Here is an 18,759-nt window from a genome sequence, read left to right as displayed (position 1 = left end):
GCCTGAGTCAGGCTCCACCTGCTCCTCAGGGCAGGTACCTCTGGGAGGTCATGTCTCCTCACCAGGGTTCCTCTCCAGAATGGACACACCAAGCGTGGGGACTGAGCTGTGTCCTGAGTCTGCACTCGAGAAATGAGGAGCTGGCCGGCCCTGATCTCCTGGCAACAATCCACGTTTCCACCAGATTCGTTTTAATTTTTCTAACTAGGAGGACCCTCTTACAGGACTTTCAAGGTCTTCCCACGTGGAGGAAACTTGGATGAGCACGATACGACTTGGTGTGACCTGGCGGATGTATGGACTCTTAAACCCTGAGAGCCCAGGGTCTACAGCTCCTGAAAAGGAATCTGCTGAAGAGGACAGGCCTGACAAGTCAAATGAGGGAAAAACAATGCAGCCTGGAGGCTAAGCCTTTTCTCTTTCACTTTCTTGACATTTATATTTACATTTCTTTTAATACATTTTCAAAAACTTCCTTTTTTTTTTTTTTTTTTTTACAATTTTCACGTTTGCAGAAGTCCCTTTTTCATGTTTTCAAAAGCTCCCATTTCTCTATTACACTGCCGCTGCAGCCCATCTGTTACAAAGATGATCTGTCTGAAGTATTGAATCATCTATCTTAACAACACAACTGCCGCAAATGAAAAGCTGTCATGGTTTTGAATGCTAGAACCTTATTTAAGCTGGAACAGTGGACATCTGTATAGAGAACCCCGGAAGCGACACAAACGGGGCGCGAACTCTCCCTACGGAAGGAGGGAGGTGCACCGTTCTGGACGTGGGAGGGGCGGAGGGGCTGGTCAGGGACATGATCTCCTGGATCGCCAGGCGCAGCTTCAGCAGGTGCAGCGGGTTGCTGATGCCGATCTCACGCTGGATCTCCATGTCCAACAGGGCAGGCATGATGACGCCGCTCTTCACGTTGGCTCACAAGCAGCCACGTACCAGGCTGGCAACCCGACTCAGAACTGGGACGGGAGACAGGAGGCAAGAGGTTATGCATGGCTGTGGAGGGACTGACACACGGGGCCCAGGACAGGGGTGCGGGTGCGGGTGGGGGTGGGGGGGCGCATACACACCTCCAGCCAGACCACAACAGTTGGCCCGTCCCACTGTGCGAAGGCACGCCTTGTCTCCAGGCTTCCTCCAGCAACTCATGCCTACAAGTAACGAAACATTCAAAATTCAAGAATCACTACTACACACGGGTATAAAACAAGTTAACCTAAGTATTTATTCTCTTTATAAATTTGCAAAAGTGAAATAGTCTGCATCCCATCATTTTCCTTTAATCTTCTAAGCCATCTACTTAATGAGAGTTCAGACATATTACAAAGAACCCTGAGTCATGAAATGCTGAATGAGTCCCCGCAATTCCTTATAGAATCACATCCTTCCCGATGAAAGAGTTATTGCCAACCTTAAAGGATTCAGAAGTCTGCACATCCAAGGGAGGAGGGTAGTCAAGGAAAAACATCCACTCTTCCCTTTCTAAACAGGGAGGACAGATACATAGAAGAAGAAACCACACCGGGGTCTGAGCAGAGGAACCTGTCCCTGAGAGAGCTTCAGGGATGCACAGCATTTCACAACAGACACACAAACAGCAGCGCAGACTTTCAACACAGAGCACTCTAACACAGCAAGCAAGGAGAGAGGTGGATGGGGGCTGTTTCTATCCTACACTGCTGTTCAGCTAATTAGCTATGTGCTAAATTAAGATACTGGTCATTCTTTTTTGACTAGGCCCCTGTGTGGCTTGTGGGACCCTAGTTCTCCAACCAGGGATCAAACCCCAGGCCCCATGCAGTGGAAGTGCAGAGTCCTAGCTATTGGACTGCTAGGGAATTCCCTAAAGATACACAGTGGCTTTTCAATACACTCAAATGGCATTAGACTTTACTTAAGATTGTGAAGTCTATGTATGGTTAAAGCTCGAAATGGTTCACATCAAATTTCAAGTAACTGTTCCTTTAAGTCAACCTTAAGTTTCCTAGAATAGTAAATATTCTGTTTTCTAGGAATAATTATACCAGAAAACACAACAGGTATCTTAATAGCTCAAGAAGTGAAAGTGAAAGTGAATTCACTCAGTCCTGCCCAACTTTTTGCAACCCCATGGACTGTAGCCTAGCAGGCTCCTCCACCCATGGAATTTTCCAGGCAAGAGTACTAGAGTGGGTTAGTTACCATTTCCTTCTCCAGGGGATCTTGGATCTCCCAGGGATCAAACCCAGGTTTGCCACATCGGTGAAGGCAGATGCTTTACCGTCTGAGCTACCAGGGAAGCCCCTTAATAGCTCAGGGAGAGTTTTTAAAAAAGGCAAACTTTTTAAATTCCCATATCCCAGGGGAACAAGGCATGTATCACGTGCCTGGAGTTTGCGTCCCAACCACAACCACCATCCAGAAGCAAATGGAAGACTCGCTTGGCTTCTGCTGGGGTTTATTTCCTTCCTCGGCTATAGGATATTGCATCACTCTGCTGTCACCGGCTCACTCTCAGCTGAAACCTAGCTTTACAGAGACAGCTTCAGAGACGAGCCTGGGGGGCTACCTGCTCTGTGGAACGCTGTGGTGACCCTGCTCGGGCCACCCTGCGGGGCTACTTAGCTCAGACCTCCTCTGCCCCCTCGAGGGTCAAATTTGAGACCCCAAGTACAATTCGTCAAAACACTTGCTTAGCAGTCAACTGACGTGGCATGCTTCCTTGCCTTAAAGTTAGAGTCACAGGAGAAAGACATTCGGAAATACCGTGAATTCTATGGGGAACAGACACGCCCGAGAGAAAGCCACACCATCTGTGGATGACAACGGGCACTTTAAAGCAGGACATGAGCACCACGGTCAAGCTGTCTTTCCTAACAAGATGGCTGTGTGAGCTTCTTCCCATCAAATGCTACACACGTGGCACCACCCAGACAACAGGTGTGGCCTTGTTTTCAGAGACTGACCGTCCACACAGCCCAGCACCTCCTACGAGGGTTCGCTGGGCTCCCCTTCACCAACACCATGCCCCACTCCTGCAGCGCTGCTCAGCTCAGAGCCTGGAGCTGGGGACGAGCCCCACGGGGAGGCTTCAGGACACACACAGCTCAGCACACCTGCTGACTCGGCTTCCCCTGGAGCTGGCGCGTGACAGTGTCCACCACGGGGAAGAGGAAAGACAGCATTTGGAGCAGGAGGTACGTGATGCCTGAGGGGAGTCCCCGCACGCCCGGGACACTGCGATGACCAACAGGGATGCGGACGGTCCCGCGGCCTCGGCCTCCCTTCCTCACGGAGCGTGTCCAGCACCTGGTGAGCCTGCAGTGCTCTCCCTGCGAGTTTCCACACAACGTGAAAATCTGAGATTCACCAACCCTCAAAAATGCTCTGAAAGTGGATGCGTTGGCTGTGTACATTTAGCAATTAAAAGAATAACTTTGAGACAAATTGGGCTTAATAGAAAGAAAATAGTTTTGAGAAACAAACTGATTCTCACATCTATAATGCCAAAAATGTTAAACTATATTCAAGTGATTTTTTTTCTGGAATACTAAAACATTTTTTCACGTTTTATAGATAAGGCATTTTCCCTGAGTCAATGTTGTCTCTGGTTGAGTGACAGAACTAAGATTATCCTCTGTGGTCAGAAAATCTTCGTACTTTGAATTGTTCCCTATGAAGCCACCAGAACCTCCTAGAGTTTGCCACGTGTAGCAACAGAGCAAAGAACAACCCACTTGTGCATGTGCGCACACACACACAGAGTTAGACATCCACCTTAACACCAGATCCAGAGAAACCTGCCTACCAGAAAACACACACACGCACACACACACCCCTAGACACAGGCACCAAATCCACTGGGATTCCTTTAAAATTATCCTACCATCACTTTCAAGAGGCACAGGGCTCCTGAAACTGACGACGAGGCGCACAGGCTCCTTACTTGCGGGCGTCCCTCAGGTCCCCGTGGCTGGCCGTGCACAGCACCCCGTCTGCAGCCGGTCCAGCCGAAGGGACCGCAGAGAGGTGGGGGTCGAGGTTTCACATTTGATGGTGGTCTTGTCATCTCGTACCTCTTCCCGTAAAGCTGGCAGCTGAGGGAATGACGTAAGTGTAAAACTGGGTAACAATAGACTGTGTCGAATATGTGAATCTGGAGCTCTGTGAATCTGGAGGTCTCAGGAGAGACTGGCAGCTAGCTGGTCACGTGGAGTAGCTGTCCCCATGATGGCGTTTCTGTCATCGAATGTGCCGGTGCTGCTCTAGTGTGACCACCCCGCCCCCCCAGGTGGCAGGGACCCCCACGTGACAGCCCCCAGGCTCGCTCTCTCCGCCTCATCCACCCTCTAAAAGTTTCCCCAGACCCTCAGTAGGAGTGGGCGCTGCTGCGGGTGTGAGTGTGAGTGTCCTTGTGCCCCATGTGACGTTCCACGACTACCCGCAGTCTGTGTTTGCACGCTTCCTCCCGCACTCTTGGGACCAGGAAGCGTGGCGGGAATGCAGAGGCTGGATTCTGCTACAGTTTCGGGGTGCTGAGTTTCGGGGTGAGTACAGGCTGGCCTGGTCCCGCAAGGGCATGGAGGCGACACCCTAGGACTGGAGGGTCAGCGAGTCTCCGGAGGTCAGCCCGGGAGAGCCCTCAGCAGCAGAGAACATGACCTTGGCACCTGGCTGCCGCCGGAGTAGTCAGAGCACGGCCCGAGTCTCCCTCGCGTCCATGCACACGGGTGTCCCTCCCACAGCGGCAGTGCTGCTGGCCACGCCCTGCGTGCACGTTCTCAGAGGGAACAGGGCCCAGAGCATCAGGGTTCACGAGGCTGCCCTGCCCTGGGCCTCTCCGTCCGGAGGCCAGTGTTTAACACTGAAGTGCACCAGCATTTGGGGGTCGGCTGCCGCTGAGGGGCCACCGTCCCTTGCAGGTGCTGCTCTGGGTGGTCCTCTGGTGGGTCCAGCCCGGGAGCCCAGCCCTGCTCCAGCCGCTCTGAGAGCACGAGGCTGTCTGCTCTGTCCTGTTCACGGCTCAGCTGGAAAGCTGGATTGAGTTTTAAGTTTTTTTACCAGCAGCTTTTAGCTATATGTCAGAATAAAGTCAGCCACAGAGTTCTCTCCTTGATCTGCTTGGTCCTTCGTGTTTCTCTGGATTCTCAAAGCAGCTGAAGCCCAGAATGGGGTGGGGGTGGGGTGTCTGAAGGGGCAGGGGCTCCGGCACCAGCCGCCGTCCCTGGACTGACTCGTCTGTTTGTTTCCAGTTTACCTGCACTAATTCTGCAGGCGATTATACAGCGTCCAGAATACGACAAAGACTACATTTTGAACTCAATGCAATCTTTAATCTGTGAATACTTGTTATATGGACCCTAAGATATTTTATTACAGAGTTTTTAATTAGTGAAAAATTCATGAATACCACAGAGAAAATATTTTAAAATTTAATGTTTCTTATATTTATGTAAACTTATGACTTCATTTATATACTTACTTTTTCTTGTATATCCGGGCTATGAATCTCCTTTCAGATCAGTTCATGTTCTGATACCTGATTTTAGTCTTTCAAATGAATGTACTGTAATGCTTGTCTGTATAAATCCTATGAACAAATATAGGGCTTTTGTAAATGATGCATTTATTGTAATTATTCTTGTTTAATTTTTAAATGTTAAACCATGAGAGAAGGGGTTTTACTGCGATTGTAAAATCATCATGACGCGGTGTGCATTATCCTTCCAGAATGTAACCAAGCTGTCCAACAATCACTCTGAAATGAGCGAACTTAATTTCAACCAATTGTTGTATTTTAACGACTGACTTAAACTGTACTTTTTTTTCTAGGAAGACATGCTTTTTGTCTGCAGTGTGAAGCGATTTCAAAGTACTGGGTGTTAAATGTGAGCTTCTAATGAAATTTGGGCTGAAAGGATGACTAGAAGAAGACTATGAAAATCTCTCCTGTAACCTAGTCTCTGTGGACCTGGATCCCTCGCCTCCAGTGAGACTCTTCGAGGACCAACCGCGGTGCCCTGCACCCGCTGCGGAGCCATCGAGCTGAACACTGAGGGCGCCACATCCCAGACAGACAGACAGCAGAGTGCAGCTCTGACAAAGGCCTTATTTTTCTTACGTAAATCATCTTTTTACATCTGTTTGTAAACATGTTTAAAGAATGGACCTAGGGGTACATTTTTAGATTTTGATGACATAGCCATTTTGGATAGTTTAAGTAGCAAAGGTAACTTTTACTTTTTCGGCAGCACATTAAAGAAGCTAGTAAGAGATGCGTTCAGATGATGCTGCCTTATGCAGCTGATATCTCGGTAGACAGAGACAGCATGTCTCTCTACATGTGGGTTCTGCCTTTAATTTCCTTGTACAATTCATTGTTACCATTCTGTTTTTCTATTAATCTTTTGTGATCTTCCTGAATATGTGACAAAGTATGTCCAGTCTACTTTTGAACTATTTTTATCACAGTATTATTTATTGCTTTCTTTCAATAAAGTCAGAGCTTCCCTGGTGGCTCAGAGGATGAAGCGTCTGCCTGCAATGCCGGAGACCCGTGTTCGATCCCTGGGTTGGGAAGATCCCCTAAAGAAGGAAATGGCAACCCACTCCAGCATTCTTGTCTGGAGAATCCCATGGACAGAGGAGCCTGGCGGGCTACAGTCCACGGGGTGGCAAAGAGTCGGACACGACTGAGCGACTTCACTGCACTCACTGCTTCAATAAAGTACTGGAGCAAAATTTCCCGCTGCCAATAGAGAGTGCCGAGGGTAAGCTGTAACAGTAATCTCTGTAATCTCTGGTCTGAGAACAGACCAGAGCTGGTAATGGGAGCCCGTGTCATCACACGGACATTCTGTTAAGAGAAACGGATGGATACAATGGAAAGGCTAGAAGGCGGAAGTATAGGTGTCCCCAAAGGACGACCGACTAGGTGTTCGTACCCTTGGCTCCGGAGACAAGAGGCTTCATCACTTCAGCATCTGTGGGGACAGGGCCCCTCTGCTGCTGAGGCGTGGGCAGTGGGCCGAGGGTGGGAACAAAGTGCAGGTGTCAAGGCTCACCGTGGATCCCAGGGCGGGGTGGCCGAGGGCAACCCTGACGCGGACCCGAATGATGCACTAGGGAGTGTGCGTGTGCATACTTGTGTGTGGGAGCTTTTTATGTTATTTTAGTCAACAGTCTTTATTATTCATATATCCATAGAAACAAGAATGTAGCAAAGGGAGGTGGGAGGGAGATTCAAGAGGGAGGGGATATATGTACACCTATGGCTAATTCATGTTGATGTATGGCAGAAATCAAATCGATATTGCACAGCAATTATGCTTCAGAAAAAAAGAACATAGCAAGGTGGTCAGGAAAGTATGAAAAAACATTTCTCATATTTATAATCACAACTCTGTGTACATCTGGGAGCAGGCTGCCCACCATCATCACACCTCCCGCCAGCATCAGACGTTTGCCCCCAGCATCAGGCCCTAGTCCAGGATCAGGACCTCCCCCAGCATCAGGCCTTAGTCCAGCATCAGGCCCTCCTCCAGCATCAGGCCCTAGTCCAGCATCAGACCTTCCCCCAGCATCAGACCCTAGTCCCGCATCAGGCCCTCCCCCAATATCAGGCCCTAGTCCAGCATCAGGCACTCCCCCAGCATCAGGCCCTTCCCCAGCATCAGGCGTGGCAGCCCCACTTGTCTGACACTCCTGAGCACACTTAGGCAGCCCCAGAGCAGCAGGACGATAGCTCTTGCAGGAGGTGCATCTTTAGGAATCACCTGCGGAACAACAGTAGCAGCTGGGGCCTGTTTCAGGCCAAGGAGAGGCAAAGAAGAGGCACTTGTGCCGGAAGCAGCGGTGGGTGTGGGCACGTTTCAAAGCTCTGCTTCCTCCCCGAGGGGGCTTTGCTCTCCAGCTCTCTCACGTGGTCACTCGAGGGCCCCAGGGCTGTGTCCTTCCAGATTCACGGTCTCCTCGATATCTCAAGCCCAAGTCCTGAGTTGAGTCCCGGTCTGGTGTGGCAGAGGGCTGGGAACACACAAGCTCAAGGGCTGAAAGGATCCCAGGGGAACAGTCGGGCCCCAGTGGGTGGCAGAGCAGGGGATGAGGGTGGCCGCCCACAGAGGGCCCCGCAGCAGCACTGGAAGGAGAGCAGGGATGCCTTAGCTCACTCGGGGACGTTGCCCGGCCTCAGCGCCCAGATGTTACCACCAGCAGCTCTGGGGACGCAGAAAGCTCACTCGGGCCGTGTGAGTGGGCTCTGCTGACCATGGCCTCGGTTTTCATTCCGGTTCCATTCCGGTTCCAACTGTCCCTCCAAGGGCTCCTCTTCCGAAGGGCGCATTTTCTTGATGTGGGTGAACGCATCCCTGCTTGTTTCTGTCAGCACTGTTGTCGGTCATCGTGTGTTTTCCTCTTTACAATCTGTGCTTGCTGCTCTTCTAACTTAGGAGCAGCCCTTATTTTCTGCATTTCCTAGTTGTCAGCGTTCACTGGGGCTTTCCAGGTGGTTCTAGTGGTAAAGATCCTGCCTGCCACTGCAAGAGATAACAAGAGATGGGGTTTGATTCCCCTGGAGGAGGGCATGGCAACCCACTCGTCTTCTTGCCTGGAGAATCCCATAGACAGAGGAGCTAGTGGGCTACAGTCCCTGGGGTCACAGAGAGTCAGACACGACTGAAGCAGTTCAGCACACACTCAGGTTTTAGTTCAGTCGCTCAGTTGTGTCCGACTCTTTGCCACTCCGCGGACTGCAGCACTCCAGGCTTTCCTGTAATTTACTATCTCCTGGAGTTTGCTCAAACTCATGTCCATCGAATCAGTGATGCCATAGAACCATCTCATTCCTGTTGCATCCACCAGAGAGGTGGCTGGGGCTCGGCAAAGTGCATGGTCACACTGCATGGGTGTGAACCTGCCCTCACCACTCCCTAACCGCATGACCATCACTGTCTCCTCCTCTGTAAATAGGGAGGTGGCAGCACCTGTTTGGTAAGGGGCACACACAGCATCTGGTATATAATCAATGCACCATCCATCTCAGCGTTATATTTATTAATAATAAGGATAGCATTTAATAATCTGCTTTTTCTCTCTTCTCACTTAACTGTGCTCCAGACCATATCTGTTTTACTTACCCCTATACATCCCACACCCAGCACAAACAAGACACTCAACAAATCTCTGGCTGAAGAGGCAGGAACATACCCTGTCCTTCAGGAGATGAAGCCGAGTGAGATGGGGGCCTGATAACACTGTGTGATGAGGAGACGCCAGGAGGACCTGTGTGGCTGTGGGATGGAGTAGGGGGCATGGGCAGAACCCATGATGAGCTCCTGGGGATGGGGAAAGTGGCAGGAAGAAGAGGGTGCTGTTCCTTGTGGGGTGTCCACAGATTTTACCTCACCCCTCACTGATGAGCCCTTAGGCCGTTTCCAAACACTTGTCACTGTTCTGCAGGAAACACTCATTGCCCAGCTCCTACTCAATCCATTTCGTAGAGTATGTTTCTAGCACTGCAGTATAAACATCTGCAATATTCATTCCGTGCTCTGTTCATCCACCCATCTGGCTAGCCATCTGTTCATCCATCCATCCACTCACTAATCCATCCATCCTTTAACTCTTAATTCTTCCATCCATCCACACATCCATTCATCAACTGATCCAATCATCTCGGACCCTAAAGAAGACAGACGCCTCCTCTGCTCCTCCCAGGAGGACACCCAGCGTGAGTGACAGGAGCCTCGTGGGGACAGTGGGGGAGACACAGAAGAGACACGCATGCAGACCCTCCTCCCTCTGAACGGTGAGGCACCCACCTGGTCCTAGCGCCTCCTTGCCGGGGTGTCCAGGCCGGCCCTTCTCCTTCTTGCCAAACAAACGACCGATGGAGGACTTGATGCCCTTCTTCTTTGGGGCTTTCTGCAGTGAGTCCTGGCTGCTGCTGGGGTTGCCCCCGGGGCTGTCTTGAGAGCCTGTCGAGCTTTGGGGAGAGAAAACAACCTTTAACCGGTGCCCTTGTGCAAACACACACCCCTCCACAAGACCTACTGATAGAACTGGCCACCCAGCAACACCCGTGCCTCAACCTCACAGCAGACAGTGGAGTCTGCTTCACCAGCCACACTCCACACGAGCAATGCAGGCTTCCGGCCACAGACAACGGCCCTGGGAAGCTGAGATTCTCTGCCTGGAGCTCTCCCCTGAGGAGGGCTTCACTCCAGACGAGCTGGTGCAGAGGGCCCTCCAACCCTCCCTCAGGGTCGCTGCTTGGCAGGTGACGACCCTCCCAGAGAAGGCGAGCTCCCCTGCTCTGGGCAGTTCCCCCCGCCTCTCACAGGGTGACCATCCCCGGCCGTGGCAGGAGAGTGACGGTCACCGTGCGCAGGGCTGCAGGTCGGGTGACCACATGTGCCCTCCATCGAGTGCTGCCTGGCTCACGACGGGAGCTCAGCAGGTGGGGGTCTGAATGAGGACAGGGTCAGTCACAGGAGGTGACAGACAGTCTCCTGAGAGGAGACCCCTGAGAAAAAGGGAGGGACCCTCAAGAACAAATCCGAGAGGCACGGAGCCATAACCATCAGGAACGCGTCCCAGACTGGGCAGACCTCTAGCAAGAGCAGGAAGAAATCTCCCACAGGAGTCAACACATAGAGACGGATGTTTTTTAAAATCACTGAGGTCACTGAACTCTTCTACCCCGGCACCTGAAGTTCACCACTAAACACAGGCACCGAATCCAGTGGGATTCCTTTACAATCATCCTTGCAACTCTTTGAAGACAAGAGGCGCAGGGCTCCTGAGACTAACGACGAGGCGCACAGGCCCCTTACTTGCGGGCGTCCCTGATGTCCTCGTAGCTGGCTCTGTGCTGTGACCCCCTGTCCAGCCGGTCTAGCCGAAGGAACCGCAGCAAGGCGGGGGTCGAGGCTTCACATTTGATGGCGGTCTTGTCATCTTGTACCTCTTCTGGTATAGGTGGCAGCTGAGGGAGTGAGGTAAGTGTAAAACTGGCTAACGATAGACTGTGTCAAAAAAGGCAATCACACAGGCTTTACATTATAACCAGAAACTTATTTGAAAACATATTAGCGATGCTATCCGCCAAGTACAAAAAAATGTGTTGTTCTAGCTTAATGCCATCTTAAAGGACTGTCTTGTTCAAGAGAAGCAGGGCCATGGGGCAGCGAGAGCACCCTACTGAGTGCAGAGATCCTGGCCAGGAGCCTCCCTGCAGCCAGGCTCCGCCCTCCTTTGCATCCAGCGACCCGATGGCCCCGACAGGCAGGACAGCGGAGCCACGCCAGCACTGTGAACCCTGCATGGCATGAACTGCCCTGATGAAAGGACTGTGTTCATCGCCAGATGCTGCTCAGGAGCACTACTAGCAAGAGTAAGAAACCTCTCAGCAAAGCCGTCCAGACCTTTCTGTTTGAAGGAGAAAAGGAAACAGCTTGTAGCACCACCCAAGATCATGTTTAGTGATGATGCAGGTTACTGAACCCATGACAGCAAGTGAAGTACAGAAAAGGTACCTAACCCCTCCATGCGAGCACCATGTGTCTGGCTTGTATTTCTCAGTAACATACAGACTGGGGGCTACACACTGAAGTACTTGCAGTTTGAGTGTAGTTCGCTTACTGTGGTTTACATAAAGTAAACTGCTGCTGCTAAGTCACTTCAGTCGTGTCCGACTCTGTGTGACCCCATAGACGGCAGCCCACCAGGCTCCCCCGTCCCTGGGATTCTCCAGGCAAGAACACTGGAGTGGGTTGCCATTTCCTTCTGCAATGCATGAAAGTGAAAAGTGAAAGTGAAATCGCTCAGTCGTGTCCGGCTCGTAGCGACCCCATGGACTGCAGCCTACCAGGCTCCTCCGTCCTAGGTCTTCACTAAGAACTGATTGGTTTCAACCTAGAGGGGTGGGATGGGGAGGGAGATGGGAGGGAGGTTCAAAAGGGAAGGGATGTATCTGTACCTATGGATGGTTCATGTTGAGGTTTGACAGAAAAGAACAAAGTTCTGTAAAGCAATTACCCTTCAATTAAAAAATAAACTAATTAAAAAAAATGATCTCGCCTGGACTCCCAGCTTTTCCGCTGGTCCTGGGTCTGAAGACAGGAAAGACAGTGGTGGCAACAGTGTGGGGAACAGATTAACCCCTTCGGGGTCCAGACAGGTCTCACTTATACAGTTGCTACTGGGTGTGCGAGCCTGGGCACGGTGCCCGGCCTCTCGAAGCCTCAGTGTCCATGTCTGCTGAATGGGGATAACAGCAGCCTGGACCTCACCTGGGTGTCTGCAGGATTACATGACAGACTCGGAAAGCATTTGACACGGTGCCTGGCGCACAGAGTCACCTGCACACTGCTACCCACCATCATTAAATTGGCTTCCTCCAAATCTAACATCTATGGCTCTGAGTCAGTCATTTGTTTTTAAAAAACTCTAAGCGGAGATTCCATGGTAGTCCAGACATTAGGACTTGGCATTTTCACTGTCGGGACACCAGTCTGATCCCTGGTTGGGGAACTACGATCCCATAAGCTGTGCAGCATGGCCAAAAAAATAAGTAAAGAAAATTTTAAAAGTAATAAATAATACTATATCTACTATAAATAAGCATGAGATGATTAGAAGGCAAACAAGTGGGATATAGGCAAACTGTTACAATGGTCCCAACGAATGACCTATTTCCAACAGAACCATCAACATATTTTAAGTGGTGGGTGAGTTTCATTACTTCCATTAAAATGTCAATTCTTCACCAGTACATAACCACACAGTGTTCATTCACGTAAAATGATAAGGACTCTCTAATACTTCACAGAGAAACAAAGGCATGCTAAATTACTAAATAGTTTACCTCTATCAACTAGGCTGATAGATGCATGCAAAGAAAGGAAGAGAAACCAGATTTATTGTGACTTTGAAACTAAAACTTCAAGAATCAGCATAGACAAACACAGTATAGCAAAAATGATGGCAAACATAGAAGTGAGATGACGATTTAGAGAACGTGTAACTGGAAACAGAACATTTTTTTTGACCACAGAAATTAAATAAGCTATTCAAGATTTACTAAACACTATAAATTATTACTCAGGAAGATACAATTCTATTACAACATCATGATTTATTAAAGCACAGCATTCTCTACAATAAAGGGCCTTAACAGTTGTCTCTTCTCAGCCAAACTTCTCTATACGTTAGTTTCTCTTAATAAAAAAGATGTTATACTTTAAAATAGTGATTTAACTGATGAGGAAGTTACCATAATACCTATTTTAACACTGAACAAATCTAACCACCTATTGGATATTAATGTAAAATGCTTACCTAGAATTTGATTTAAAATTTCTCAAAATAAATTGATTAAAGCAGGTGCCCTGTGAAAATATGTAAGAATGGAAGCTAGCATAATAGCAGGTGCAGTCTTTACATTTTATTCACCAGAGAAGATAGTTTTTTAAAGAGTCTAGTAGAGACATTAACTGTGCAAAAGCTGATGAGATTTATAGTCTTAAATACAAGCACCAACATAGAAAGGATATTGTGTCAAAAGTCCATTAATTCTACACTTAAGAAGATCATTTCTATAGGTAAGGATAATCTCATTTATGAATTACACATGATATGTAGTTGAGGATCCATCTACATTATGCTTGTAACTGCATAGTGATAGGCTAATTCAAACTTACTGCTCTGGGGGAAAAACACCATTTAATGAGACATGAAGACAAAGCACAAACCCGACTAAGTGCACCCACAGCACTGCTATGACCTGAACAGGTGGGAGGACGGGGAAGGGGAGATGGATGGGTGAACTACAGCCTCGGGGGCGAGAGGGGGCAGTGGTGGGAAGCTGCGCTCTGAATTGACAACCACTAAGCAGACAACAGGATGAGCCAGGAAATCAAAACCAATGATGAAAGCAGACGCACCGTCAGAGAACTCCAACAACAGGACAAAATATACACAACTGTTCTTTTACAAATACTCGGAAGGAAATCAAGCATGAAACCACAGAGAAATCGTCAAAGAATTTTAAATATCAACGAATTAGCCAATGATGCAAATTAGAAAAACAGTGTCTCCAAAGACCACACAATGGACTAGTTACCACTTCACATACCGCTACAATGATTCACACTTAATTTAATGATATGCTGACTAACAATGCAGCTAACATGAAGTGGGTGGAACACCAAAAAAGGGACAATACAAGTGCAGTGACAAAGCAGAGTGTTGTGAACCTGATTTCATGGGTAAACAGCAATGCACAAAACCTAAGCAAGCAGGGAAGAAAGCTGGGACACGTGCTTCAGAGCTGCACACTCTGTCACCAAAAGCCCTAGGTCGTCATCCCGTTTTCAGACTCGGAAGAGTGAAGAAGCCTGACCTCTTCCCTGGGGCCCTGGGGCACCGGGCTTTTAACCTGGTTTCACACGCAGAGCTGGCCTGAGCGCACGGCCAGGCCCATCAGCAAGCAGACCAGTTTAGATTCCTGGTTTGGTTCCCGCCGCACGCCCTGCACCCTGCAGCCAGGCATCCCCAGTGGGAAATGTGCTGCCCGGTTTCCACACGCCGTGAGAGCTGCCTACGGTTACTCTCACGAAGCAGTCTGCTCCCTGAGAACAGCAACTTCCCTGCAGCTGCTGTTGTCCCAGCACAGGCCAGGCCCAACGTTACAGAGGCAGGCTCTGGCTGAGTTCATGATGACGTGCTAAGCTGGTGGTCCAAATATCAAGACTAATTTGTCGCTGTGCGATTATGGAATGATCTCGCTCAGTTGTGTCCGACTCTTGGCGACCCCATGGACAGTGGCCTACCAGGCTCTGCGGTCCATGGGATTTTCCAGGCAAGGATACTGGAGTGGGCTGCCATTTCCTTCTCCAGGGGATCTTCCCAACCCAGGGATCATACCCGGGTCTCCTGCATTGCAGACAGATGCTTTACTGTCTGAGCCACTAGGGAAGCCCGATGAAAGCCTAGGCAGTTTTAAAAATCTTAGACCTCTGAGTGTAGCAAATGTACCTGATTTTCTTCTGGGTGAAAAGAGAAAAAACAAACAAACAAAAGAAAAACAGTGTGCTCGGAGAGAAGCACAGGCACATACCAGAGTCTTGATGTCCAGCTTGTCTCCTTTCCGCGCCAGCCTGCGCCGCCTCCTTCGGGGCTTGGAGCGCCCTCTGCTGGGCGGGAAGGAGCTGGCATGCGAGGAGGCGGGATTCAGGTTGAGGGAATTCAAGGTTTTAAAACGACGAAGGTTACTTGGGCTCCTCTTGCCCACCCTGCTCTCAATCCCCTCGGCCTTTTCTTGGATCAACCTAAAATAGAATAAAATCACCACCTGCATTTGTCACCAGAGGCATGTGTCTGGACAACAAATTTGGGCTTGCATTCTGTGTCACGATTAGCAAATTCCACGAACAGTTGCTCAATTAACATCTCAGCAAAAAGGTTCAACTTTCCCTCTTTGGAATCTTCTCAAACTTAAAATAACTTATCATTGGGTCTTACAAAGTGGTCCCTGATCATTCACGTTTGATTTGACTTATTTACTCTACCATTCTGATGGGGTCTGGGTGGCGACTCTCTCCATGTGAGGAGATACCTGAAGTTGACAACCTTTACCTTCCCTGCCCTCAGGGCAGAGATGCAGGTCAGTGCCTCAAGTCTTTTCCATTGGGAATCCGGAACTCTGTATAACCAAAACAGCTATTCATGAGCAAGCTGGAGTTTCTAAACACGAGTCTCCAGACCAGATGAAGTGCTGAGTTGATCTTTTAATTTTTTTTTAAAGGTTGTATATGTACAAACGCATCACTTGAAGTTCTCCACCAGCTTTGTGTGAGTTTCTGGATTCATGTCAATGTGCTGTATTAACCTAGAATTTAGTTACTGCTCTTCTCCCCTAATGTGTCGTGGATGATTTTATATACAGGTTAAATGCATGATTATGCAAATGGTTTCCAAATTAAAATACAAGATCCTTACAGGTAGTAAACTCTCAAGTTTCACTTCTACTTACACATCTTGAAAGTTTTTCATTGTTGACAAGTTGATGGACAGAATTTACCATTTACATCATGTCAACTTGTTGCATAAGGAAAGAATCACTTTTACCTGACCACCTGCTGTAAAAACAAAAATATTAATATATAACCGTTCCAAATTTCCTACAGGGATGGGGAAAGACAGTCTTTCTGAGCTTGTCTGTGGCTCAAACACGGCCCATAAGGCAGTCTGTCTCGGCATCAAAAGTGCAGGCGGCACCATCTGCGTTTGCTGGCTGTGCCGTTCACCCCTGCCTTTTGCCCGAGCCCCCGCACTCGACCGGCAGGAACGGGCACCTCGGCCAGGGCTGACGGGACAAGAACAATCTGAGCAGCAGCTCTGCCAGGTCCTGTGCAGGGTCACCGGCCTGCGGCCACTCTGAACGTGGACTCGGGACGGGAGGCACAGGTGCGTGGGTGTGGCACCAGGCAGGCCTCGGGGCCCCCAGCCACCCCGCTGCACCCAGACCCCAAGGCCCCCTGCTCACCACAAGGCGGGCCTTTGGGTTCTATCCTGTTTTGTAAACTGTTAGAACTGCCAAGACTGTGTCTAAAGAAAACATTTTAAATATACTGATGAGATGAGAAAAACTCAAACACATGTCCTGAGAGTAACATACAGTAACATATCACTATCTTACAACAAGCCAATCTTCACACTGTATTAAGTTAAAAAGGAAATGCAGATCTGAGTGGGAATTTGCCAACCCCAGAACCCCAGCTTTTCTGTTCCAGGTTGCTTTTCACCAGAACGTGGGAGGCTCCGAGGGACACACGAGGGCGAACCCTCAGTGCCGGAGGATGCACGGGCCGCAGGAGACACCGCCTCGGCACCTCACCCACCTTGGGGCCCAGAGCTGAGAGGGGGACACCCCACAACACCCGCCCCCGCAGAGTGCCGACACCACACTGTGGACAGAATGCCCTGGCTGACTGAGCTCTATAATCAAGGGCAAGCTCAGAACTGAAACTTCTTGAAGCAGACCTGAAGTCCGTTTTCTTACTAAGGAACACTCAGACTTCTCTAAGCAGAAGACAGCTCCTCAGAGGAACCGAGTTTCCGGGGAGTTGGGCTCAGGCGCACCCACCGGATCTCTTCGTTGATCTTGTCCAGCTGCTCCTGAATCATCATGGCCAGAGTCTCGGCATCGGCCTGCCCGCTGGGCGACAGCAGAGAGGCCGAGCTGAAGAGGGTGACCCCGTCACCCTCGCCGTCAGACGCGCCCTCGTCACTCTCGAACGCCTGGGCCACGTTGGCTAGCACGCTGGCTTGCTGCCCGTGCTCCCGGTCCTGATCCTTCAGGGGCTGCACCTAGGCACGACAGGACCACGTCTCGTCAGCGACATTCTGGGCAGCTCAAGTCTATCAGGAACTGAACACAATTTTACATGGAAGCCCTGACTTTGGACACATGGGCCATGCTTATGAGACACTGCCATCTCTTAAGCGAGCAGTACTGAAGAAACAGGCAGGAGGAGACTCCAGTTCCTAGATGGCCTGGTGACACTCAGGTCTTAGTGTGGACGGAAGGCAATCCTATGAGGTTATTCACAAGGGTGGGCTGATGGAGTCAGAGACAAAAACCGAAAAGTAAAAAAATACATCCATGCTTCCATCAGCCACGCTGAAGGAAAATTAGAAAAAAATCCTTCAGCTCCGCAGCCGCTGGGTCCCCCCTCAGAGGTTATCACTGGTACTAGTTCACCGGGGAGTGCCGTCCTCGCAGGTTCCCAGCCCTCTGTTTCCCATGCTGGTCTGAACACACACAGACAGGAGCGAGCAGGGGCAGCCAGGGGACGGGAGGGCCAGCACCCCCGTGGCTCTCCGCTCAGGGCACAGGCCCTCGGGCTGTTCTGGGGATGGCCCCTCACACCGCGAGGTCGGCTCTGTCATCTGAGATGCACGGGAGAGTGCCTGCTGGGCCCCATGCCACCCTCCCGCTCTCACACCTCACACCCTTCTCTCCACAAGTCTCTTCCCCCTGCCCCACTCTCTCCCAGGTCCTGCCTTGATTTCCCAGATATGACCTCAAAGCAACCAAGGGGCAGCCTCGAGGTGCTGGCTTGCCGGCTCCCTGTCCCCCATGGGCAGTACCTTCGCCCTCTGTCTGTGTCACGACCCCTCCCCAGGGCTGGGCCACCCCTTTTTGAGCCCATGGAAATAAAACCTGTCACAGCTTCCCCAATAAGGCATCGGCATTCAAATATTTTTAAAGCAAAACAAAAATTGACTTTGAATTGGCTTAGTCATAAACAGCATCCCAATCGCAACAGCCTCTGAATAGCAGTTCTGAAAGTAAGGAAGTGCACCCCCGATCAGGAGACCTTGTCCTCTCTGCCTAAGCAGGGAGGGAGCCTCACTGCAGGTCTCATGATGGGAGTCAGAACCACAGCCCCCCGGGAGCCCGCGTGTGAGGCTCTGCAGTCAGGCCCAAGAACACAGGTATGGTGGGGACAGTACTGACACTTGAGGCTGGACCTGGGATCCCCACTCCATTTCCTGAATGGTCTGCATCACCGTGTGGCCAACCCTTCTGGGAAACCTCTCTCAGGACTCTCTGATGCGAGCCCCCACCATCGCCCTTTCCTGACAGGCCTTCTGTCACAGCAGAACTATGGTTCTCCTCCTGCCTAGGAGCAGCCATCCTACACACACACACACCATGTCTGGACCAGCAGTTGGGCATGTGGGACTCCAGCGCCATGTCCGAGG

At 50.2% G+C, this 18,759-nt stretch overlaps 1 protein-coding gene across 1 annotated transcript in view; it reads right to left on the bottom strand.

Moving 5' to 3' along the window:
- Positions 1-678: 678 nt before the first annotated feature.
- LOC129651028 (liprin-alpha-1-like) overlaps positions 679-18,759 on the bottom strand; it is a 29,764-nt gene continuing 11,683 nt past the window's right edge. Inside the window, 10 exon segments of the mRNA XM_055579758.1 lie at positions 679-929; positions 932-968; positions 1,080-1,120; positions 1,123-1,160; positions 2,435-2,462; positions 4,267-4,317; positions 9,777-9,970; positions 10,821-10,972; positions 15,107-15,317; positions 17,135-17,358. Coding sequence (XP_055435733.1) covers positions 679-929; positions 932-968; positions 1,080-1,120; positions 1,123-1,160; positions 2,435-2,462; positions 4,267-4,317; positions 9,777-9,970; positions 10,821-10,972; positions 15,107-15,317; positions 17,135-17,358 — 1,227 coding nt within the window.

This window comes from Bubalus kerabau, chromosome 4 (assembly GCF_029407905.1).
Source record: "Bubalus kerabau isolate K-KA32 ecotype Philippines breed swamp buffalo chromosome 4, PCC_UOA_SB_1v2, whole genome shotgun sequence".
Taxonomy (NCBI): domain Eukaryota; kingdom Metazoa; phylum Chordata; class Mammalia; order Artiodactyla; family Bovidae; genus Bubalus; species Bubalus kerabau.
This window is presented reverse-complemented; position numbering and strand designations above follow the sequence as displayed.